This window comes from Nelusetta ayraudi, unplaced genomic scaffold (genome assembly GCF_046127955.1).
Source record: "Nelusetta ayraudi isolate G7.1 ecotype Tasmania unplaced genomic scaffold, CSIRO-AGI_Nayr_v1 ptg000135l, whole genome shotgun sequence".
NCBI lineage: Eukaryota > Metazoa > Chordata > Actinopteri > Tetraodontiformes > Monacanthidae > Nelusetta > Nelusetta ayraudi.
This window is the reverse complement of record NW_027466185.1, coordinates 4,652,079-4,678,030: the sequence shown is the minus strand read 5'-3', so window position 1 is coordinate 4,678,030 and position 25,952 is coordinate 4,652,079. Positions and strand designations below refer to the sequence as shown.

The 25,952-nt window shown below is 45.5% G+C and overlaps 1 protein-coding gene across 5 annotated transcripts; it reads right to left on the bottom strand.

Annotated features, from left to right (window-relative positions):
* Positions 1–294: 294 nt before the first annotated feature.
* On the bottom strand, positions 295–19,726 carry nap1l1 (nucleosome assembly protein 1-like 1). Of its 5 annotated transcripts, XM_076012240.1 has the most exons (16): positions 19,592–19,726; positions 14,842–14,880; positions 14,250–14,338; positions 13,124–13,226; positions 11,890–12,031; positions 10,683–10,775; positions 9,858–9,986; positions 9,325–9,396; positions 9,086–9,225; positions 8,821–8,966; positions 8,704–8,723; positions 7,961–8,083; positions 7,351–7,383; positions 7,218–7,268; positions 5,745–5,780; positions 295–3,621 (listed from the first exon to the last, which is right to left on the bottom strand). In XM_076012240.1, exons 2-15 carry the CDS (start codon positions 14,856–14,858, stop codon positions 5,775–5,777), a joined length of 1,164 nt encoding a protein of 387 aa, XP_075868355.1. In that variant the 5' UTR covers positions 14,859–14,880; positions 19,592–19,726; the 3' UTR covers positions 295–3,621; positions 5,745–5,774. The 5 variants fall into 5 exon arrangements, with proteins under 5 accessions (XP_075868355.1, XP_075868352.1, XP_075868353.1 ...); XM_076012237.1 differs by lacking the exon at positions 5,745–5,780; XM_076012238.1 differs by lacking the exon at positions 5,745–5,780 and having other exon boundaries at positions 9,858–9,989; positions 10,695–10,775.
* Between the last annotated feature and the right edge of the window lie 6,226 nt (positions 19,727–25,952).

Here is a 25,952-nt window from a genome sequence, read left to right as displayed (position 1 = left end):
TTTGCACTGCTGGAATTATTGTTGAGACCACGATGTATCTATTCATTCTATTCACGTCTCGTTCTTTTTTCTTTTAATGTCATTACCAACCAAGTCCCCTTAATCTACAACCAATTCAACCTTGAAAGGAATAAACCTAAAACAATGGCACCCTCTGCTGGCCAAATTTATAACTGGCAGCTCATCGTTTGTGTTAAGCAAAGCATTTAGTCATAAATTAAGAGGTGATTATACAAATTTAAAATGGGGTTTCATGTAGTCAGAAATATATACAATTAAAGTCAACACATCAGGCATGTTTAACCAATTTATTCATGAACATACACGAACAGTTATTGAGTACATTAGTATTTTCGTAGCATAGCATTTAGCCTCGACAACAGCTGCTCAGAGGGAACCTACTAGAAACTCTATTGTGTCCTTTCCTTGCTGAACTTGATCAAATACCAATCAAGCTCAACTACCGAGCAGGACCCCGGCTATCCACGGCGGGCGACACAACCAGTGATTGGCTGCTCCGCGAAAACAAAAGAAAAAAAGAGTGGTGGAAGGGGGTGCATTCCAAACAAACGGGGAAGGAGGCTGGCTACGGTTTCTTCTCGGTCCCCTCTTCCTGGCTTTGAGTATTGCTTCTCTGCTTCTCAGCGGGGAGTATTCTTTTTTTCTTCTTCTTCACAGTGATTAGAATGATGCGAGACCTCAGGGGCGAGGGCCGAGGTCAGTGAGTCACCTGACCACGCGCACACACACGCACGCACGCAGGCACACACGAGCCGAGGACACGAGATGTAAGGGCCATTAACAGACAGGAAGTGAAGCTGGGGAAGGTGGGATGGTTTTGGAGTTCAACAATCAAAACACCTGGTTTGGCATTTCCTCCTCTCTCGATTCTGCTGTGCTACAATCTCCTCTCATCATAAAGCCTCTCCGGACAGGCCCAACGTTTCCCCCAACTCCACAACAGTGACATGGTGGTTGTGTGGGAAGGGGCGAAGGAAGGTGGTTCGCAGCGCCGTCCGTCCGCAAGTCCATCCGTCGTGCCACTCGGGCAAAAGGCGTCAAACAAAGTGCCGCTTTATTTATTTTATATTTCTTTTAGAAAGGAATACTCAAGACAGCTCACCGATGACAGGACGCCACTGGTACACCACAGACCGATACAAAGTGCTAGAAAAAGACAACAGGCACACACCACTGCGAGCCTACAAGGAGCCTAAAGTCCCGGGGGCCACTGGACCGATCCCTATCGAACGCACCGCCGAAATACCCAACCCCCCCCCCCAACTACCACCACACCTCCCATTCTACAATCGAATAAATCCCTTGGAATGATTCTACTGGGTCCAGTTCAAAACCCTCAAAATCTTTCCTCCATGGAACTAGAAAAACTTTATTCTATTGCAGAGTCCCCTCAGCTGAGTGGACTCCCTGTGTGCGGCCGCACCGCCGAACTACCCAAATCCGCCCCCGGCTCTACGATCGAATAAATCCCAAGGAATGATTCTACCAGGTGGAGGGGACGCTCCAGTTCCAAACCCTCAAAAGCTTCCCTCCGTGGAACTACAAAACATTCAGAGTCCCTCCAGTTGAGCGGACTCCCCACTGCGAGATGTTGGCCGATGTCCTCCCACTGGAATGTCTCAAGAGCCGAAAGTATTTGAGCGTAGCAACCCCAGTGCGGCTAGATAGACTGACGCAGACTACGACTTGCAGGTCGCCCGTTACAATGCTACAGTGCTCGTGCAAGTGCTAAAGGCCCCACTAGGACATAAAAAAAGGAAAGAAAAAAAAGAAGAATCTTGGGACAGAAATGGAACTTTGGTCAAAAGAGGAGAGAGGGGGGGGTTAGGTGAGGGGGAGGAGCGTTGTAAATCGATGATGCGGCGATAGTCTCAACCACAGCTGTTGTCTAAGAGCAAATACAACAAAAGACTTCACAAGAACCCAAACTATTATTTTTTTTAGCAGTGAAGAGACAAGTTCATGCTTTTAGAGGGAGCGTCATTTTTCCCTTCATTCTACCTATTGTACAGAGGAGGAAGGAGAGTGGAAATAAAACGGGTCTAGTAAAATACTATGTATAGTCGAGCCATGTGGCTCCCAGTTTATTACCATGAGGTTTTTATAACAAAAACGTTGAAATTTCTTCAAATTTCTACCAAGAAAAATACAAAACATTATAAGGCCGTAAGTAGGGATGCACCGATACCGATATCAGTGTCGGGTATCGGTACCGATATCAGTGTCAGGTATCGGTACCGATACCGTCCTTGAGTACTCGTAAAATATGTGCAGACACCGATACCAGTTTACGTTCATTGACTGCAAGGTGGGCAAGTGAGGAGTCGCGACGGCGGTGTGGGAATGTTTCCACGCGGAAGAGGGTGAGCGAGACAAAAAAAAACTAAATACAACGCAGAAGTGTGAATTACGTTCAGCAAAGCTGTCTGGAGGAGGGACCAAATCTACCACTTTACAACACAAGCAAGTAACTCGTTAGAAATGACTGAAATCCCATCACGACGCAATGTATAAGGAGTTTACTCGCGGCACCTACGAAAGACAACCAAACTTTTTGCTGCAGTCGTTGTCCGTGGTCGATAATCTGGGATCCCGGCGTCTTCTCTGCATACAGGATCCGAGGTACGACATTCCCAGCATGCATCGAGTCACTCGCACGGCGGCTACTGCAGCTGCACGACTCCGAGAGAGAAACACGTCTGCGAGCGGCCGCGCGATATTAAAAACCTTCCGCTCCACCACTGATATTTATTAGCGCAGCAGCGTCGAGCCCGATGTCTCCCAATGGACCGACTGCACGGTGCATCGATGGCCGAGTCATTGCAGAGGCATTTGAGGGTTTATGCTTCAGACGTGGGGCTGTTCATAAAAGTGCAATCTATGACTGCACATAAGAACACGTTTAAAGTGATGCGGACCTTCCAGGCCTCCCATGTCTGCAGTTTTGCTTCTTGAATGAATTTCTTGAGTTACTTTTGAAGTTAAATGATGTCGCAAAGTTGTGAGAACGCACACACAGACAACACGTCCGCAAATTGACAATTTTGCACTCTGCTTTTTTTTTTGTTCATGTGTGGCAGTGCCATGTGTAAAGCACTCTAGTTAAATCTCAGCACATTCTATTGTTATATAATGTGCTGTTGTATATGAACGTTTTTTGGAGGGAAATCTTAGTATGCGAGGCAGTGCTGTAAAAGCGCTAGATGTTAAATGTCAGTACATGACAATTTTTGTTAAATTTGTGTTTGTATTGCAGTGAAACAGTGTTCTAGGAAAAAAAAAAAAGCATGCTGAGGAATGTTGCTCAAATAACAGAACATCTGTGAAAAAAAAAATCAAAGTAATTCTATACTGTGTAAATGGAGTCATTAAGTACTCTGCATCGGTGAGTACTGAAATGCAGGTACTCGTACTCCACTCGTTCCGTAAAAAAGTGGTATCGGTGCATCCCTAGCCGTAAGTAACTATTTTTTTTAATAGTTTTTTTTTTTGTTTGTTTATTTCTTTTAATTTGAGAAGCCGTTACAGTGCAGTTGATCCTTGAGGCAGCTGGGCCAGACTTCACTGCTGCTTGCACTCAGCTGGAGGGGCTGCATCCTTCTGAAAGAGACCACAGCAGCAGGGGGCGCCACTAAGTTAATAGGCCAAACTGCCCTCAGACATACACAGAAACACACACGTAGCTGACAAGATATTGAAAAAATGAAAAATAAAACAAGAGAACACAGACGGGCAAAAAAAAGATAAAAATCTAAAGGAATAGTCCATTAAAAATGTTTTGAAAGAAATGATAACCACACACTGAAGCCAACGGTGGCGATTTCCAACTTAACGTCAACCTGCTGTGATTGTTCGATCCAAAATGGCTTTTTTTGTCAAAACTGTTTTTCAACAAAGGAAAAAAACAAAAAAAAAAACAGCTGCTAGCTAAACAGGCTAAAGATCACAGAGATGAAAGCGATACAACGGATGCTGCTTAAACAAGTCCTTCTGTGTTGACAGCCAACTTGAAGTCAATTGAAGTGCCAGCTTCACGTTGAACCGTGTGGCAAAGTTTCATGGATCGCTACCCAAAACTTTACTTGCGTTTCAAAGGCTCTTTTTTTCTTAAATCCCTGTACACATATTATATTCACTACTCAAACCACTTCAGTAGTCTGGTTGGTCATTTGCTTCGTTTCATAATCTGCATAAAGGTTTGCCTACTTTGTTTCCCGCAAATGCAATTTTCAAGGTGACAGAAGTTTTCCCTCTTTCCTCTCACGAGCTGCGGTTCCATTACAGTGTTTCGCAAAATATTAGCAATATTTCTAAAACTTTGACAAAGCACAATTGTGATTTGCAGGCGTTTCCATTGAATATTGTGAAGCGCATATGGCGTGCGCATACTGCTCCTTTTCATCACTGCAGCGAGGACCAATCAGACTAGGATGTCAGACTGGCACTGCACTTTTTCCTTTTATTACATACAGGAGAAAAGTGGCTTATGGTAAAATCCTGGATGATTTCTGGCTAATTGGAAATAGAAATAACAACCTGACCGAACAATGCGACGAGCCTCCAACGCTAAACTGCAGGAATCCACCGGCCGGGCGGTTGTTTGTGCAGGACTTGTGCGGCGGGGTGGCGGCGACTTAGCGGAGTTAAATAGCCGACAGTCTGCCAGGAGCGCTGGGGTTTGTGGGGTTTTTTTGTGGCGAGATAATAAACGTTAAACGGTTGAGAGGGAACCGATGGAGGGACGGCCTGCCAGCGCCGCCATAACAAAAAGCAGTGCCGGAGTTAGCGAGGAGATCACTGGGAGACAATCAGGAGCCCGTCATGGTTGGAGGTAGGCAGCCTTCCAGCACCCCCCCCCCCAATGTCTTTCCAGGGTGGCTGGCACGTTGCAGCCACCCTGGGCTGGTGCCATAATGACTGACTGACTGACTGCACAACATTTGGCCACAGACTAAAAGAACTTTTCTTTGATAGTTTGAAAGGAAAACTACAGAAATCAAGCAATAAAACGATTTGTTAGCATTTTTCCTTTAAAAATTAAAAAAAACAATGGAAATCTTTTCAAACACATCACAACACAGCAAAAGTCATTAAGCCGGTGTTAGAAGCGCATCCTTGGACAGAGGGCATCTGAACAGAGGATGATTGCACTTTATTTTTTTTTTGCTGAAATAAGGGGGAAAAAAATGGACCAATGGTGCAAAAATGGGTGTCAAACGTTCGAAAAAGGGGAGCACGGCATTTATGGCAATAAACTGAAAATATCTAAAAAAAAAAAAAAAATTGAAAAAAATTGAAAAAAATAACAAATTATAATAAAAAATAAATGAGTAACTTATATTTGCAGACAGGACAAGGTCACCACAGTCGAAGGGGATGAAAACAAGGAGGTTTGGACTTCAAACAGAAATTATGAGAGGGGCGAGTGCATGTGGGGAGGGGGGGGGGGGAGTAAACTACATGGATTTAAAAAAAAACAAACGGAAAAATGGAATCAAACCAGCGGGTTAGTAGGACACGGCGGCGGAGGAAGAGGAGGAAGAGGAGGGTGCTCATGTGTCAGTCGGGGCAGGGCAGGTGTTAAGAGAGATGGCAGGGCAGCAGGTGCAGAAACAAAAAGGAAACCACAAAACCAAAACTAAGAGGGGGAGGGGTCGGAGGGGCGAGGGGGGTTGGGTGGGGGGGTGATGGTAGTAAGCCGACAATTCACAAGCTGTACCTACCGGGACAGGTTATTTTTCTACTGTCACCACTTAAACCTATTGAGGAAAAATTTAAAGAGTCGCTGACAAAAGGTGCCAAAGTGAGCGGCGATGAAGAAACATTAATGAATAGGAGAGAACTCAACAAAATGAAGAAATTAAAAAAAGGAAAACTAGCAGAATAAAGACCCCCCCCCCTTTAGCAAAAGAAGCAAGAGTCATGCGCAGACGTATTATTCACATGAGTCAGTCGTGCGTTGCATGCAGCTTCGGGGGGGAGACGCGCTGCTCTAGACGAGTGGGAAACCTGGAAAACCAAAGCAGCCTCCTCCCTGCTGGGGGAGGGGTTGTGGCGAGGGGGGGGGGGGGGGGACCCTTGAGGTGGAATCCCCGGGAATTTTTAACCCTGAGCCACAGGTTCAGTGTTTTTGCGATTAACAAATACGGTTTGCGGCAGTTTCATTTCCGCCGCTGTGCTAAACCCCCTTTATTAAAAACACATTCTCTCAGGTGGGACGCAGCTCAGAGGAACCGCTGGCGGGATTTAAAAATTGTGATTTAGTGGTAGCAAAAGCAGGGAAACTCACTGTCAGTTTACATTTGGATTCTTTTTGTTAGTTTTTTTGAGCCACATTGGGGCACTGCAGCTTTAAAGTTGAGCTCATTGAGGAGGAGCAGAGGTTTTGATTTCACTTTTAACCCAAGTTTCCTCCTGCACACATCTAGCAACAGGCTATCCCTCCATACTGGCATCTGTATTGGAAAGCACCAATACCAGTGTCTGGTATCAGTACTCTACTAGCACTCGTAAAATACGTGCCGATACCATGACACCGACACCAGTTGTATATGTATGTATATGACCACTTTAGTTGGGTTTCTGTTTGTACTGCAGTGAAAGTTGTGACAGCCCCTCTGTTCTAGAAACATGCAGAGGACCCTAACCCTAACCCTGTTGGTCAAATAAAGAACATCTGTGGGAAAATCAAAAGATCACAGTAATTCTAGAATGTGTAAAGGCCTTATTGAGCACTCTGCACTGGGTGCGTCTCACACTGTACAAGCAGTGGCTCAGGTTTAACTCTTCAGAGATTTCCCTCTCGCTGGGCATTTGCTCAAATAAAAGCTCAATTAAAAAAAAAAACATGCTGAAGAGTTTTACATCCGGAAGCCAAATCAAGTGTGAAGGCAGCCAGTAGCAGGTGTACGACGAAGCGTGCGTGTGCTCCGAACGGCGCTGTTCTGAATCTGGCGGGTGGGGGCGGCGCAAAATGCGTTGGGGTTTTTTTTTTGGTCTGCAAGATAAAGTTTTTCCCAGACGGCTGAGCACCGAAGAAAGCTTTTCACTGCATTTTTTTTTTTTTGCAGAGCTCACCCAGAGCCAACAGAGTTCAGAAGAGCTGAGTAAGGTCTTCCTCGGGACATAAGAGATCTTTAAAGAGGGAGGGGGTGGGAGTGTGTGTGTGTGTGTGTGTGTGTGTTGAGCGAGCTCACCTTGGGATCGTACTCGGGGTCGTTCTCCTCGTCGGCCTCCTCCTCGCCTTCCTGAACACACAGTGAAGAAGAGCTCCTTCAGCGGGGCCGCCCTGACTGACCAGGCTGAAAGCTCAGCTGCCGACGCTCTTACCTCGTCGTCGGCCTCCTCTCCCTCCTCTTCGTACTGTGACGGAAGACAGTAGCAGATCAATCAATAAAATCGGGGGGGAAAATTCACAATAAAGTTCCTAAAATTGGGATATTGCTGAAGCCGACTTGTCATTTCCGCCCTGGCACTGTTTTGAGAGCAACTATGTGAGAACCATGATCAGCTGACCATGTTCACCTAAGAGCACATTTAACAGCGTATACTTTTTGAAGCCACTCTCTGGTCAGAACACTGGCAGTGGCCAGCCTGTGGTACTGCGCCTGCCACTGCTGTCCAAGTGTCGCGCAGCTGCAACCCACAGAACGCCAGCGTTAGCGCTGAATAGTCGATGCAGAGGCGACGGAAAGCTCTTGCATCTTGCTTTTCTAGAAAAGGTTTAACAATTACATTAACACTCAAACGTGGGTTGGCTTTTTTTTTGTTTTTGAAAAAATAAAATGATTTCAGTGTCACCAGCAAACTCCCTCATCAAAATGTCCTTTAACAATAAGAATGCGGTACATGTGAATGAGAGATTCTTATTCAGGCTTGCGAGCAGCAGACTCGCTACCAACATCCTCCCGGCTAAACCTCGGCGGCTCTCGTCACTCACGTCGTCGTCGTCGTCCTCGATGGCCTCTCCCGTGAAGTAGAGCACGGCCCGGGGCACGATGCGTTCCCGGATGAAGTGGCCGATTTCAAAGTCCGCCGCCAGCACCGCCTCCGAGTCCTCGTCCTGGGGGGCACACAGACCGGTCACGCTTACGGTGTGAACGTCACAAAAAGCGAAACCAGTAAAAGGCGTCTGTGGGAGGCTACGGAAGGTCAGGCTGAACTTCAATTGAGAAGCACATCTGATCTGAGATCAGAAGATCAGCACGTGTCACGAGTGTGTGAGTCCATCTCACTTGCAGACATAAAACACTGCTTATTTGACGCATTTCCTCACGTTGAGACTGTTTAGTGAAAGTTTAGAACCTCACCTCCAAATAAATAACTGAGGAGAACATCACTATGACTAAGGGTGGAAATCCAGAAGAACAAGAAGAAGAAGGTGTAGATAAATAGATACACAGATAAAGATAGATATAGACAGCTAGATAGAGATAGATAGACAGATAAAGATAGATATAGACAGCTAGATAGAGATAGATAGACAGATAAAGATAGAGATGGATAGAGAAAATATAAAGCACCTATTTTGCACGCATGATAGAATTCGGCCTTGCGTTTTAGTTTTTGCTGAGTAAATTTGGGTCGTGACCTCACATGGAAAAAATAAAACCTGTGTGTTGTGAAACTCTGTTCAGAAGCACTGATCCAGGTTGTAGATAAAAGAAAACAAATAGAACCTACCAGCTCTCCACTCTCCGGGACTGCAAAGAAGCAGAGGTGCATGGAGTTAGTTTCAAAGAGAGGAACCTCGTCGGCAGGCACAACAATGTTCTTCTCTCCAGTGCGTGGGCGCTCTACCTTCGGGCGGGGTGAAGAAGTTGAAGAAGGAGTCGTTGGGGACCGTCTTGGTGACCGTCCTCACGGTGCCGCGGCCCTTGTGCTTCTGTTTCTTCTTGATGGTTTTCAACGTGACGTTCTTGCCCTTCGTCCAGTTAATGGCGCAGCTGAAGGGTGTTTGCAGAAACGCGCCGTTACTCTGACAATCGGCCGAGAGGCGGTGGGGGGGGCTGGGATTTGGGAGGAGGCGGCAACGGCGAGTGTGGAAGTGTGGAAGCGGACTCACCCTGTGCAGCTGATGATCTCGGGGCCGTCGAAGGAGAAGGGGTCCGACTCGTCCGGCTCGGACCTCATCTTGTAGGTTTTTGTCAGCACTGTGTTTGTGAAGAAGTCGTTGGCTGAAAAATGGAACTCTAATGTGAAGCTCTGGAGGAGGTGGGGGGGTGGGGGGGGTGAGAAGAACCACAGTGTGAAAACGATGGCAGGTGCGGACGTCACATCTTCTGACGAGTGGTTTGCACTCACCATGGGCTGTCCAGGGTCTGAGAACTTGACCTTGATGTCTTCTAAGTGCTTGAGGATGGGCTCATCGTGCTCCTGCAACACACACACGCTTTCAGTTCTCAGACTGTACACGCACTTAACGTGTCACATTACACACACATAAAACCCCAAAAAATCTCAGAACTGCATTTGAAAGTTTACGTTGCGCCTTGTTTTCTTCTCTTGGATATTATTTTGTACTATTTTCTTGCATTTCATAACTCGTGTCGTTGCTGCACTCTTGCAGTTTTGCACTCTCATTCTTTATTTGCACTACTCTGACGTAGTTTGATCGTTTTTTTGTACTTGAGCGCTTTTACGCTGAGCAACGCAATTTCAATGCTCTGTGTAGGTCACACATCGCGACAACAAAGCTACCCTTGAACCTTGAATTCGGCTCAACTTGCGCCTGCGATACGCCCCGCGGCCACTAGATGGCGGCAGACTCCAGTCCTTCTCCTCCTTCCTCGTCGTCTGACCCAATTCGCGACCCCGCCCCCTCGCTCCCCAGCTACCTGCAGCATGTCGCTGAGAAGATCCACGTTTTTGAACACCGTTAGCCAGAACTCCGGGATGCCCTTGGGGTCCTCCTTCTCCTCGTCCTTCTTCTCCTCCTCCAGCTTGGCCTTCTCCTTCATCTCGTCCTGCCACAGGGACACATTTCCTCTTCAAAAATCGTGCGCGCTCGGCCGTTTGCGCGCTCAAAAATACATGCGCGAGACGAGAGAGAGTGAGAGAGAGTGAGAGAGAGAGAGAGAGAGAGAGAGAGAGAGAGAGGGAGAGATCCACCGGCTGCGCCCACAGAGACGCCGCTCGGCTGCCAAGGCGGAAAATGAAAAATGGAGCAAAGCAGGCGAGATCTTCGAAAATTAAATCAAATAAAGATCCGCAGGAAATCCGACACAAACATCTTTGCTTGGCAACAGGGGCGTTAAAAAACAGCCACCTGGGACTGCTGCAGTACTAATGATCAATTATTGTTGGTCTTGTGTTGTGTACTGCCGATCACAAATCTTTATGTTGCTTGATGTCACATTATTTTACCAAGTTGTTTTAATACTCAATCCACACTACCACCACCCCCACCCCCAGTAGACTTGTTGACTTGACTGCTCTTTCTGATTTGATTGGTTGACTGTTTAAATAATAAGACAGCCATCACAATCCCTCAAAATAAATGAATATATTCTTTGCTTTTATTTATCCATTTATTTCCTGTTGAGTTGAGGCAGTGTGTGCCTGCCTCGCTCCGATGGCTCAACTGGCTGCGTGCACAAAGCGTGCAGTGACTCCAGTGCAAAGTGAGACGGGGGACATGCAGGCGTATACGTCACCAGTACCTGCTTACTTACTGTCAGCTCTTCTTCCTCATCTGCTGTCCATTTGCACTCCTCATCTGTGGGCTCGTACGCTGCTTTCACTATCTCGCTCCTCTGCAACACAGTGGGGGGGAAGAGAGGGGGAAGGTTGTTGAGGGAAGTAACGCAAACGTTGACGCGGCATCGTCTGAAGCCGCCTCTTCCATCGTCTCGCTGTCGAGCCGAGGAAAAGTCTGCCGTGCTGCAGCATTAACAGACCGAGGAAGACGAGCCAGTGGTGGAGGAAGAGTATTTGCACACCTTGCGCGTTTGTGAAGGACTGAAGAACCGAACACAACAAGAATCAGTCCCGAGCCTCAAAGGCACCAAACATTAACCCGCACGCTGCACCTGCACCGTTCCATCCAGCTTCAGCGAGATGGCGTCCGTTGGAACTCATCCACAGTGCAAGGATTCTATGATTAGGTTTTCTGAATACGTCTCATCAACGATAAACAACAAAATTCCCAGTTGCTCGCGTCTCTGATGCAGCCAAAACTTCTGAAATGCGCCCCCAAAAAAATCCAGCACATTTTTAAAGACAATAAAAGGGATTGAATACAACTTTAATGGTGTCTGTTTTCCACTGCTGAACATCCACCCCAAGTGCAGGCTGCTTTCTCAGAATGCAGGGTGAATACCTTGGCACAGTGTGACACTGTGTTAGACGCCACAGTGGCAAACTATTTAGATTAATTTGCACTCATCCGTCTGCTCCCCACGTCTTCTACGGCTTAGAAACAAACCCAGGATCCGTTCGCTCTGGCCGCCTTCGTGGTCGCTGTCGCGCTTCCTCTCGTTAAAAATATGCCAATGCTCAATCTCGGTCCAGCTATTATTGAAAACAGAACCCTCAGCCAGAAACCCAGTGAGGAGTTTCTTTTTTTCTCTTTTTTTGTAAGTACAGTGCAACATGTTTGCTATTCCGCAGCCTTTTCTCTTCCTTCATAGCAGCTGCTCTACCAGACCCGGACTAACAACAAAGTCTATTCAACAATGGATCAACCTGGGTTCTTGAATCTTGAGGCAGGTTAGCATCAATGCAGCTGGCTAATCAGATGCAGGGGGGGAAATAGAAAAATCAACAACACGTTGCATGTTTATGTCTCCGCCGTCCGTCGGCACCTGCTTGAGTGCCAAGTGAAATGAAATTGAACAAAAACCCAAGCAAACTGTAGAGCGGACGTACTTTGTCAAAGAGGGGCTGGTACAGCGCCGCGTACTTTCTCTCCAACTCATGGACTTCCTCGTAGAACTTTGCCTCGATGTGAGCGCACTTGACCTGCAGGTTCTTCAGGGCGTTGATGCGTCTCTTCACAACCTTGGGCAAACTGAAACACAGGACAAACTACCGTCAACTCCCGGCAACACTGACGCTTGTTTAGCGACGATGCGTCTCTCCGAGCAGAGGAAAATGTGCTCGCCGGCTTCGCAGGCGCTTCCAGAGGACCCAGGTTTCCTCAACAGTTAATTAATCAGCTCGGAGCTCCAGAGCCGAGCGGCGCCGTCCCACAGGGTCGCAACAAAGTCAGGGCGGCCCAACACGTGCACGTAGCGAACATACTGAAGCATCGGGGCTGCGCTGCACCTTTTTATTCAACATTTTTTTTTGATTGATTTTCCACTTTGGATTTGGCTCTACGTTTAAAAAAAAAAAAAGGTCTACAGGACTTGTAATGCAGAAAGTAAAAACTAATAATGAATCTAACCGTTAGGCCACTGCCCTGTTTACTCTGCAATAAATTAAGTCTTTGAGCACGACCAGCTGGCACACATGACTCAGAGGAATCATCAAGGTGCGAGTCCAGTTATTAATGCTGTCATTAAAGATTCTGGCGTGCCAGCGCTATGTGCTGAATGTTGGGACTCACAATGTTTTATTTGATGCCATTTTATCAATGTTTTGCCCTGATTATTATTTGCATTGTGGGTTTATTATGGCTTATAGCCATTAAGACAAAGCACTTGTGCGATTGCCCTATGAGAAGCTTTGACATTGTTGTGTAGTTTGTTGTGTTGAACTGTCATATAGGCTGTATATGCACCAACACTTTTACACAGATCAAGTTCTGTAATGGATCAATAAAGTTATTTGAATTGAATTTGAGGCTGGTTTAGCTCACCTAGCATTCCACTGCTCTGTGCAAGGCTATGCATTCTAACCAGCCGTTACTCAGCTATTGGTGTGGTCAGATGTTCACTCGCAGTGACTCACAGTGGCAAATGTTTTTGGCAAACTCAGCCATAATCACAATAACAATAATAAAAATAATAATAATAATAATTCCGGCCTTCTCCTGTGTTTTCCTATGATGAAATGTCTTCTCTCAAAGGCCTGCATTAACACTCCGACTGGCTCCACTTCAGGTTGACCACTTCTCAAACAGTGATGATCCTTAGAACAATCAAGAGGACTCGCTCACCTCTCAATGTACCCTGACGGCGACCCGTTCAGGCCGTCCAGCCTCTCCTGCAGCGCCGCGAGGATCTGTGGGTTCTGCATCATCTGCACGGTGAGCTGACGGGCTGCGGGGCAAAGAAAAAAAAAAAAGTGGTAGCCAATTAGAGCGATCGAGGAGCGTAAAGGACCTTCGCCATTTTCATCGCTAGCGGCTGACGTGAAATGTACACCGGTGCGACGACCCGAGCGTCTTTTTTTTTAAATAGGAGGAAAAAGCTCAAGGTTGGAGAGTGAGTGTGTATTGCACATGGCTAGCGCTGCTGAAGCTGGAACAAGAGCTTGGAAAAGTTACTGTTCCTTTACGCAGACGAGTGGAGTGCTCAAGCCTGGTATCGGTACCCAATACTGGCTTTGGTATCGGTTCTTCCCTACTAGTGTCAAGTTTCTACCAGTAGTTGCCATTAAAACACTGACTTTCTACAAATAGCTTTAAAAAAAATAAATCACAAACTGAGCTGGGAGCAATACTTGACGTCGAGTTATCTTTTGTTTTGGGTTTTTTTGCCCCGTTAGCGATGGTGAACAAACAGGACCACAAAGAATTTGCAGCAACAAGAAAGAACATAGCTATGTTCTATTCAGAGATAACATTTAAATAAGAAATGTATATCAACATTGCAACAGTGTCATCATGCATTACGCATGAATATTTATATATTTTTTCTAATCCCTCCACAGCGTTGGGGCTCATGTTTTCTTTACAGTGCGACTGCCACCAGAGATCAGTGGGTTGCAGTCGGCATTAGGTCCAGCGTTTCAAAGCTTTTCCATACTGGCTAGAAATAGCCGGCGCTAAACAGCCACCTGAGCCATCTATTGAGCCTCCAAAGGGCACAATCAGAGTCTAAAAAAAAAAAGGATTATCCCCTCATCAAATTATTTTCACTACTTTAAATCCGGGAACGGAGAGGAAAGTTGCGTCCACAACTCGCAGCAGGAAGCAGGAAGAGCATTTTGACACGCGGCAGATTGGAACAACGCTCAAATGTTCTCGCATAAACAAACAAAAAAAAAACCCATCGACAGTCACAGTAGTCCGGACTCTTTACTTTGTGTTCATCGGTCAAAGAAAGAGTGCAAATAGCAACCTTTGCTGTTCTCATCTTCTCCCGTCTCCTCCTCTTCCACTTCCTCCACGTCTTCCATATCTGCCGGGTCCATCTCAGCCTGGTCTTTGCTGCTCGGGGGGACAGAGAGGTTTGGGGGGGGGGGGGGGGGGGGGTGGAGAAAGTTCAGCCAAAACTCACATTGTTGGCAGAGTCCCCTCCAATGCATCACCTGCACATGTGCAGACCTACTGACTGGAAACAGGTTGAGAACTTTCATAGAATATAAATAATATAATAAATATCATGTCTCACTCTGTGACTAGACAATAAACACTCCTCAGCAGTGTCACTCTACAAAGCACCAGCAGCCCAAGCAGAGGGCCTGGGCTTTGGCATGGTGCTTTTCCCAGCACTGAAACATGACACCCTGCTCAGTGCAGGAGAGCTTACTCAACACTGCTGTCTGGCACACACGGAAATGAAAAGAATGAAATAAAAATCAATAGCCAGCAGTGGGGGGCGATCTTTGTGCGGGGAGGGGGGCGGTTAACTGTTGAAGTACAAGTGCGGGTGGAGCGCTGGAGGGAAAGCCTTCAACACTGGGATGGTGGGGATGGAGGGATGCACGTACTTGTCGATGTCTGCCATCTTCGCCGAGTCTCAGGTGACGCTAAACAGAGATGGGAGAAAACAGCGAGTCTGTTAATACTGCACTTTGCTTCACTCTTGAGAACAATGATGAAGACAACGTCAAAGTTCTTTCAAATCCACATTTTGACTGAGCCCAACATTTGATCATTTCAGCAAAGCAAAACTTGATATAGCTCACAAGCGACATTAATTGTCGTCGTTCTTTGGATTTTGTGTTTTTTTCCAAAGCTTTAGCGCCATTTAATTGCGAGGAGACATATTTTAATAGATCAGCGCCTCCTGAGATGAGGAGCATCAAACCCCCGTCCTCCTGTACTATATTTGTCCGTGTCGGCCTGTCAGCGTTCAAACTGCTTTCCTTGCAAGAGAAAGAGGAAAAACATCCATATTTATACTGCACAGATCTGTGCTGCATATTTGAGTGGGCCGTGTGCAGTAAATTACTGGATGCCATTATGCTCTTGAGTCTGTTATTACCATTAGGCCACACACACACACACACACACACACACACACACACACACACACACACACACACACACACACACACACACACACACACACACACACACACACACACACACACACACACACACACACACACACACACACACCAGGGGTGTGTAGGGGGTCAGGAGTCCAGGTCTGTATTCAACGCATTGCCAGTCGCTGACATTCTGACAGCAAATCAAAGCATTTCTACTCAGTCAAACATAAACTTATTTTATAACATTAGAACAAATTGCCACAAACAAAGTGTTGTCCTAAAGCCCAGAGGCAGAAGATGCTTCCAACAAGCTAACCGTTGAAATGACCGTCAATCCAATTTCTAATGGAGGACGATTCTGCCGCACGAAAACCAGCGACCGTGCTTTCTCCCTTCACGAATGGCGACGTGACGATGTACCATGTGACGCACTTCAACTTGTGAAAAATGGCAGATTGAATTTTCAGAAGTACACCTACAACTCGTCATCTTACACAGAGAAAATTAATGTGTGCAAATAGGAGAACACAAGTTTTTGTATTCTTGTTCAGAATCAGATGTTGCAGTTCAGCTAAAAACACAAGCGCTCACTTTGTTGACCAAAGTTGATGTGCCAGTCTTGTACCAAGCACCAGCATATCTATGCTACATTTCCCTTTCAATTTAAAGGCAATGAACATCCACTTTGAAAAATAAAAAAATCCAGAGAGAATTGTGAAAAGAAATGTGATTCTCATTTTATCCAGAACTGTGCTGCCCTAATGGACAGAAACATTCAGTCTTTCCCACCAACCGGCAGTTAAGTAAAAAAACACCACCAATATCAGTCAGTCACACAAATCAAATTCAATCAACATATGCAGTCCAGTCACGGTGCTGCAGCCACTAAACTTTAGTGGTTATTAAAAACATGCATCATCTGTGGCAGCAACGTCATCATCAGCATCAGGACAGGAAGAAGAATCAAAAGAAACTGCAACTTCCATCCTTCATTGAAGAAAAGTCATTTTAAAAAGTGTATGATGCACTAGCACAGACACATGCCAGAGGTGACACCACACACCTGCCATTCATTTGTTTTAACGGTTTGGTGAGAGAAAACACCTCCCGCACTTCAGGTGGCGCTGTAGGGAAAACATTGCATAAGTCAAATAAACAATAAAACACAGCTAAAACTTTTTGGCAATGGTTTCAGGTGGAAAGAGGTGGGAAGTGTTCACTGACGGGTAAAAAGACCGTAGCCTCAAACTAATCTGACCTTTGCTATGTAAACTCCACAAACATTTCTGTGACTTCTGTGCTCCTTTGGTAAAAATTGGCAGCGAACTGAAGTTCAAATTTCTTCAAGGTTGTCACAACCACAGAGTGATCAGTAATTAATGACCACTTTGCCACCAGGGAGACGTTTAGCTAGATTTCAGTCATGAGAGAAACCAAACGGTTTACTGCTGCAGTCAAGATTCTGGTCCGACACTTAAAACACGCATCTGCACTGCAAGTGACGTGCTACCACTCACTGGATGCACAGCTTCAGATTGAAAGGTGAACATTCCATTGGATGATGCCGTCTCCTGAAATGACAACTCAAACTGAGCCAGCGCTAATGTGGTGGATGAATCAGATCATATTCTGCAAGGCCTTAGGAGCCGTCGGCATCAGTCACACCTGTGCATCCTGGACCTCGTCAACAAAGCAGCACCATTTGGTTTTGAATTTGGGAGCAAGAGCCGGCTGAAATGAAAGGGTAATGGAAATGGAAATGCTAAACAGGTGAAATCCTACAAGCATAAGATGATTTTGACTCAGTTTGAGTGTTTTCCTCAAGTCTAAACGATCCTCACGATCCCATTTTTGCTGATCAAGGAACCAGCGGAGAGCACCGTCCCTCTCAAACAGGGAAACCTCAACACCGTCGGCCGAGAGGACTATACCAGGGTCTGGTGGTGGCAAAGGTCTGCTATTCCTGCCACCTCAAGTCTTTAACCATGCCCTTTTCTCAATTCAAAGATCTAAAATGAAAAAGTTACAAAATATAAGCAAAGAATGTGATTTAACCGAGCCGCAAGAAAAACCATAAAATATTCAATAAGGCGATTGGGTCCATTTACAGCGGGTCCGCCATATCCCTGTAAAATCTGCTGGCCTGCGTTCAGCTAAAGCAGCAAGATTATTTAACGACAGGAGCTGATGTGACAGTTGGGGGAGCTCAGAGGAGTCACGTGGCAGATCAAACTGTTTCGTCTCCATCAGCGATGAGGGGAGTGGGGGGGTGGGGGGTGGGCAGCAGTCTGCACGTCGACTTCGATCCGTTGGCTTTTCATCATTGTCCCAGTTCTCAAACGCATGCTCAAAGATGCGCTCGGCTCAGTCACCTTTTTTTTCTTAAGTCAAGAACAGCTACGAAAATAAATGCACACACTGCTGAGGAGTCTTGAGGAAGTGCACGCTGATATCTAAAGCAGGGTGATGCCCATCATACTAGCGTGCAATCCACGTTGTGTCAAATTATTGATGGTGGTAGGGGGGTGGAGTAGAAAGCTTTTAGCGGTAGCAAGGCAGTTACAAAAAAAGAGAAACGGTTGATGGAGAACAGCAGCTTTTTCTACTACAGGTCCATGTTTTCTAGAATGATGGGTAAAAAAAAACAAAAAAAACTGACAAGTTGCAGCAGAATGTGATGCAGACAGTTAGCGAGGACTCCGGCATCTTTAAAACTCAATGCAAAAGAAATAAAATAATAATGATGCTTTCAAATTCAAAGTGCATCTGTAGTGTTGCCACTACACAAGGTCGACGACACAAAACTGTGATCCATGTCATCTCCGTGTCTGTGTGACGCGACAAAACTCAAATGCCCGGGTGATTGTTACCAATAAATACATTTTAGATATGTTGTTCAGTATAAATATACTGTGAACTGTACACTCAATCACGCTAGAGTAGAACGTCAGAACAAACGCCTGGTCCTTGTTAAACAATGTTTCAAGACACGTGTGGAGGAGGGCTGCCATGAAGGCGAATGTGTGACCTTTTAATAGGTGTCAGTTCTTCCAAATGGTGACTGAACGATGGGAAGGGCGCTAGAATAGAGCGTCAGAACAAAGACCTTGTCCATTCTGGGCCAGGCTCTCTCTCGCTCCGTCTCTGCCTAATCCTGCCCAGTGACCACGTGTTGCACGCTCAACTTCCATCAACCATTGACGCCAAGCTTCGCTCTAATGTGTCCGGGGGCAACGAGCTCGTCTGGCAACCTGTTGCTAATAGCTTGTGCTATCTAGCTCACCAAAAAAAATATAAGAATGACGCTTATAATAATTATTGTTATTTTCAACTGTGTCGGGCCGCCGAATGAGCCGCGAAATAAAGCAGGCCAACTTTAGCCGGCCTCCCACTTCTCGTGTCAGCAGCGCGCCGCCTCCGTGCGTGTATCGGGCGGCTAGTGGAGAGCTAGCTCACGCACCGCCGAGTTGCTGCTGCTGCTAGCTAGCTAGCGTGCTAGCTCGGATGCGCGAGGCTCGGGGCTGAGTTGAGCGAGTGGGAGGAACGAGCCTCGCAAGCAGACAGACACGGCGCCGCTGGAGCCAGAAAATGTGGGCCAGCAGCAGGTAGGAAGTGGCGCCCACCCTGCTGCAACTGCACCTCAACTGGCAACGATAACAATGGAGGCAGCGACGGCTTTAGCTCTTAGGTGACTCACAACTCGTCGTCTAGTAAAAAAATTAAAAATTAAAAAATAAGGTCAAGTCCCCCCCCCAAATATAAATATACATATATATATATTTTAAAAAAAACAAAAAAAAACTATGTTTCAAGACACGTGTCAGTGGAAAAAAACCGCTGTCATGACGGCGAATGTGTGACCTTTTAATAGGAGTCAGCTCTTCCAAAATTGTCTGAACGAGGACTGAAGGGGAAGGGCGCGTACAATAATTGTTGTTCTCATTTTTTATTTTTTTTTAACACCCGTCTACAGCGTTAGCACGCATCATGGTGGAGCCCGAGCTCAATGGCTGCTGCCACCGTCGCCGTCTGACTTGCCTAGCAATAGCAGCAGAGGAGCAGCAGCAGCCCGACGTCGGCGTTCCTTCTTTATTTATTTATTCGCTTGCTCGCTTAAAAAAAAGGAGGGGGGGGTGAAACGTAACACTTCAAGAAAACGACGGACGAGTTCGGCCGAATTGGGCCCCGTCATCACCATTATCACCAGCAGCGGCAGCCCCAATTGACGTGTTCGGATGCTTACCTTTGGCCGTGCGGTGTCGGAGTGTGGAGCGGGTTGAGGCGGTGGTGCGCAGCGGACAGGTCCCGGGGAAGAAAGACTCCGCTTCGATGGCGGTAAAAGGGGAGAGAGATCCCGCCGCCCGCGCTCATATACATCCGACGTCATCACGTAAACCGGTAGTCGCCGAGGCAACGCCGGCCCGTGGGAGGGGCCACGGCCAGGGTGCCCCGACAGAGGCAGAAGGGAGGTGGGTGGAAGTTGGAAGTTGGGGGCGTTGTTGAAGGACGAGGGATGATCATCTTGGACTCTGTTGCTAAAAGAGTCTGTAAAAGAAAGAGGCGAAAAGTTGGGAGGGTCGTGGGACGAGTCTTCAGATTCAAGCCGAGCCCATTAAAGGATTCCGTTAAACCATTGGTGGGCAAAGTTTCTGACTTGTGGGCCGCAATAGGTTCTAGAATACTACTGAGAGTTAGATCAGATGGGTGGAGGGTGCTGGTGACCCACCTCATAGGAGAAAAAAGTATATCATGGCATAAGTAGGAAACTGCTGTCTATTGAAAATGACAAAATGTGTCTCTGAAGCCCTGCGGTATTCAGCTATTTATTGAAATGACTCTGAAAACACTGAAAAAATGGATGAAATGCAGCTGTTCTATGATTTAATTACTAATCATATCTTCAAGATTGTTGGGTCAACTAAAAAAGCTTAACGGGCCGTATATGGCCCCCGGGCCGCAGTTTGCCCATGCCTGAATTAAACCAAGCGATAAGACTTGTTTGTTTCAAGGCATGAAGCTCCCAGCTTGAGGATGCCGGTCGCTGTGGAACCGCATCAACACCAACAGCAACTGGCAGGGAGTGGATTGGGTATCAGAGGTGGAAGGGAGAGGAGTGCAAATGCTTTGTCAGTGTATTTACGTAGATTTCTCAGGTACTTTTACGTAACTTGAGTCTTTCTTTTTCTGACGACTTTTTATCTTTACTCCCTCTGTTTGTAGCACACATATCTATATTTTCTACCCCTTTCATGAAACTTAAAAACTTGCTTGTTGCTTTTGTGTTTAGAAGACACACATTCTGTTAAAAATCATTTGTGTATTATAGTAGTTGTTGTTGCTTAAAGTGGCTCTATGTGAATTATGCTGTTGTGTAGTTCAATATAAAAGTGGATGGTATTTTAGAGGGCGATTTCTCTTGGAGTACCTCGGCTTTGGGGTCAATGTTCCGTCCCTTTTTAGTACAGAGGAAAATAATGCTTAAAACAATGCTTATCATTATTGAAAGTGTAAGCATCTAATAATGGCTCACTGGTCCTAACTATCACTGATTATAGTTTGGTTGCACTGCAGTTAAAAAAGAACAAGAAACTATAGTATTGAGAGTAGCAAAACTGTAAAAAAAATAATAATAATAATAATAATAATAAATAAATAATAATAATAATAATAATAACCTCTGGTTCTGTCACCACTTTTTTCTCTTCTGTCCCTTTGACTGCCACCCCTGACTTCCATTAAAACATCTCAGGTTCTTTGGCAAGTCACGGGAGTACAATTTGGTCATCCGTTCTCGAATGCTTTTCCCATAGGATCGTTCACATTTAGTACCTAAGTGAAGAAATACAGTGATTTTCAATGCATCATGGCATCATCCTTTTCTCCCAATCATATTTAATAGTAGATTAAATTCCCAGGTTAAATATGCAATGTCTCTTGGGTTTTTTTTTACCCCCTACTTAAAGCAAAGGCGCTGAAGTGTTGATGGTTTGGCACTGTGAATAAAGTGCTCTCCTCCCTATTAATACCTGCTCCAGAGACACTCATGCTACGGAAAGACTTCCCAGCGATGAGCCATCACAAAAACACCGGCAGTCTCTCCTGCTCTTGACCCTTAAACAGAGCCAAAGGCAGAGACAGCCAGGATTTCTGACTGATTCATGCGTCAGCCGGCACCCGTCTGAGCGTTGGTAACGCTGGGCGAGAGAGCTGCTCGCCGTCATCTCGCCCTGAGCGATATCCGGGCACGAGCCCAAAGGTCAGTGCTGTGGTCTAATGCGCCTTCCCACAATAGAAACGCCTTCCCACGTGCGCTTTCTGTGTCAGAAAAGGTCCAAAGTGAATATCTCCCTGAGTCATCCCGGCCAGTGGCGTGGGAATAGATGGCGGGCCGGATGAGTGGAGCTTCATAAGTCTGCAGTCTTGCACATTACAGCGCATTGATTCAGCGCTAAGTTGCTCAAGGCTACTTTTGAAGGCAGCCAAGACGAAAAGAGGAACCGTAACCTTGTTTGAAAATATAATTTACAGCAAGCCCCAAAACCCCCTCAAAAATAGCCTGTTTCAAAAAAGGCACGTATCAAAAAATACATGTGTATTTATTTCTTTTTGCTTTGTTCGATTCCACCAGGTGACCTTATCGGTCGACAGAATGTTAATTTCCACACCTACGCAGATGACGACTCAATTGTTGATCTCTATTGAGCATTTGTCTGAGCTGAACGCACAACATGTTCAGCGGGTGTCTGCACCGTTCATAGATTTCACTGTAAGTTTTGTTATTCATTTATTTCAAACAAAAACGCAGAATACAAGCGTACAAAAAGATCAGTGTCCAAAAAGGCACTGGTAGAAGTAAAACTTTTATCATCCAGCCCCCTTTCTTGCTTATTGATAATAAAAAAGTCTTCTTAAATCAAATTACAGCCAAATATACAGTAGATATACAAACAATTGTGTTTCACCTGAGAACCAGGGGTACAAAGTGGTCGTACCTGCATGCGTGCCAGCAAAAACACCAATGCAACAAATGTCTTCAATATTCATTCTATGCGTTTGAATCATTGCAGTGCACCATGCTGTCTGACGCGTCAGTCACAGTCCTGTCCTGTCTTATCACAGTGCCCCATTCCAGAACCGCTATCACGTTTTGAGCCTCATAAATAGTTCTTCTGTGTTTTCTGACCCTTCCAGCTCCAAACCAGACGGTTAGTGGCAGCACTTCACTAACTAACAGTCCAAAATTAAAGTTTTACCATCCCGATGCATTATTAACTGGCTGAGGGCAGCCAGCGAGCAAAGGCCCACAAGCTTTCAAACACAATTAAGTCTGGGAAAAAGCAAAGAAACAGTGTTGACGTGGTGCAAAAATGAACTAAGCCCAAGCCCGACCCCTGCTACTCCCAGATCCATCAGGGAAGCAGTGACCCTGAACAAAGAGGCGGTACTTTTGTTCTCCGGCGAGATCCACCACCACCGAGAGAATCTTAGCTAGTGACTTCTTGGAGTTTTGTTTCATGAAGCTCCGACTGATGTTGATTCAGCAAAAGTTATTTTAAACCACTCCCCAAAATACCCGAGCCTTGGACACGTGTCCTTTGATGAGATCCACAAACTTGGAAAACAGACTTTCTGAAGTTTTGACGATGAAATGTTTTTTCCGTGCTCTGCCGACTGACTGAATAGAAAGCAGGGGACACAATAATTTCAGAGCTGTTGGTATTTTTCACTTTACGCGCTAACTGTATGTGAACCACACCAACATGGCAGGAGACCTGCGAAATGGAATTCAGGCCAACGGGTTTCTGAACAACTTTTAGGGCCAATTGCGATGGAGCAATTGGAGGAGGCAGCTGAGACAAGCAGCTGCTTGATGGAACACTGGAAGGGAGAGTGAAGCAGCAACGACATGAACCAAAAACAAATGTCGGGAACTTTGTCCGCACGTGATCAAATGCAATCCTGTTTTAATCCACATTCAATCGACGTGACCACAGCCAGGCATTACAAGGGAATCGGGGACGACTTAACAATAACAAGCTACTAATTCCTGGCACTGGTTGTGCTTTTGAGAGCTCAGCCTGCGACTCCTCTTTGGAAAGTTGGAAGAAGAGAGAAAGAAAGAGAAGCTTCTAGTTTCAATAGCACAAAATTATGTAAAATGTATATATATACATATTTATGTGTTTACATGTATAAATATAAACATATAGAGAGAGAGATTTACTGTATGTATACGAACATATATGTATTATATACATGTACATACATACATATCTATGTAAATATAGATATATATACAAACATATAGGTACAGAAGGAAACTTTTCAAGCTGAGTATCTGCCGTGTGTGAGGTTGCTTGATGACACACCATCATCATCACCTTTAACACTTGTGTGTCAAAGCCACCGCAAATGGTGACACCTCGGACTGAACCTTTAAAAGTTTCCGTTGCAGGAAAAGAAACACCTCACACCTCCTAAAGACACTGATCCGGGTGGCAAAGGGAGACGAGCAAAAGGGTCGTCGGCGCCGAGCGAGCGAGTCCGTCAGCACAGCAAGGCCCCCTAATGGGCGGCGTAATGGGACCATCAAACACTTAATGGGACCTCAGTTGTGATTGTTGAGTGGCCGGGCAAAGCGTTGAGCCTTGGGAGCGTGTGAGGGTGAATATTCCAACCTCTGCAATTTTCCACTCAGACATACACAGACACAGCAATTGGAGAGAGAGAGAGAGACAGAGAGAGAGACAGAGAGAGTGAGAGAGTGAGAGAGAGTGAGAGAGTGAGAGAGAGAAAGGGAGAGAGGGAGAGAGAGAGAGACAGAGAGAGTGAGAGAGAGAAAGGGAGAGAGAGAGAGAGAGTCCACAAACCCACAATGACAACAAAACTGTTTTGTGTTCTCGTTTCTTATTCTCAATATTATTTCTCATTAATTATTCTCATGGCAGACGCGCACCATTTGCAGACTATTCAACTTTGTTTAGCATCCCTTGCTAGCGTCCCTTGCTTGCTGAAAAAAAAGTTTGGACAGCCATTGCATTCGTGACATATTGAATAGAAAGAATTACTCTTAAATGGACCATACGGGACTTTTTTAAATCATCAAAATAGTATAAGTAGCTCTAATTATTTCTTCTGATTCAAACTGCATGAAACTCTAAATCAATGCTAATGCTAATGTTAGCTAGGGTTGCCATCGGTCCCTTATTGGTGTATGGTATTTTGTCCCAGGTCTTGGTCAAAAGAGGAGTGTTCCCTATATATGCACATGTGTGTGTGTGTGTGTGTGTGTGTGTGTGTGTGTGTGTGTGTGTGTGTGTGTGTGTGTGTGTGTGTTAGGGTTGTGCATCTCTGGTCTGTGGCCGATACGATATGTATCTCGATACACTACCAACGATTCAATACATGAAAGATACGATACGATTCCCCCCTAATACGATGCAGTGCGATTCAGCACAGTTTCATCCAAAACAATGCGATTTGATTTGAGACTCCGATGCAAAGTAATGATGCTATGCAATTCAATGAGTTTGGTTATTTATCCACCAAAATACAAACATTCTGTATTTTTCCATTTAAATTTAAAGGTCTTTTGTGAACAACTGGTTCACAATTAACAATAACAAGGCAAGTGCAATATACTTTATGAAAAATAAATTAACCTTTCATTATTGCTTACAAATGGAATAAATGTAAACCCTTCTTGCTGTTGCTGTAAACAGACTAACTGTCAAAATAAAACAGTCACGACAGTGAAATAGCTTGGCTGTGATGAGAAATGGAAGACAGAAAAAGATTCAAATACTCCCAAAAAATGATGTCATGGTTCCTTGAACTCAATCTAAATTAGTGCACAATGCAACTATCATTGGTGTGTCACTTTCAGTCCATACTGTATTATTCAACCGACATGTTCCACTCTAAAGTTTTTCTTTAAGAATATCAGTTGATCCACATGATCGGGGTGAAGCAAACTGCGCTGTGCTGGAAGTGCTGTAACTTCCAGCGCAGCGCAGCGCAGTGATGTAACTTTCAGCGCAGCGCAGCGCAGTGCTGTAACTGCCAGCGCAGCGCAGCGCAGTGATGTAACTTTCAGCGCAGCGCAGCGCAGTGATGTAACTTTCAGCGCAGCGCAGTGCTGTAACTTCCAGCGCAGCGCAGCGCAGTGCTGTAACTTCCAGCGCAGCGCAGCGCAGCGCTGTAACTGCCAGCGCAGCACCCCTTCCGCTTTCTTTTCCTTTTTGGGCACCGAAAACCGTGAAAAATACCAGTAGACCATTAATTTGTATAAATACCAAATTCTGATGTCAAACTCCATCACATCTACAAGCCCAAAGCGCAGTGAGTTGCTGCCACGTCAGAGCAGGTCATTTGTATACCTCGCACCCTGGAACGTGAGAACGTGTAACTGTGTTTCCTGTTCTCTGCTTTTTCAAGCTAAAGGCCAGCATCAGTATGTAGAATAGAATAGAATAGAATGTATTAATCCCCCATTTTGGAAACTTGCATAATTACAGCAACAATGTAGTGCAAAGACAAGGATAATTATATTGATTGAAAAGAAGAAAATAAATGAAATAAAAATAAAACGAAATATTTATAGT

Bases quoted from the DNA above. Each gene is read 5' to 3' on its own strand.
- nap1l1 (XM_076012237.1), bottom strand. The intron at 10,776-11,889 runs GTACGTCCGCTC...ACTGTGTTGCAG, and splicing joins ACCAGCCCCTCTTTGACAAA to AGGAGCGAGATAGTGAAAGC. The intron at 8,967-9,085 runs GTGAGTCCGCTT...AACACCCTTCAG, and splicing joins GAGATCATCAGCTGCACAGG to CTGCGCCATTAACTGGACGA.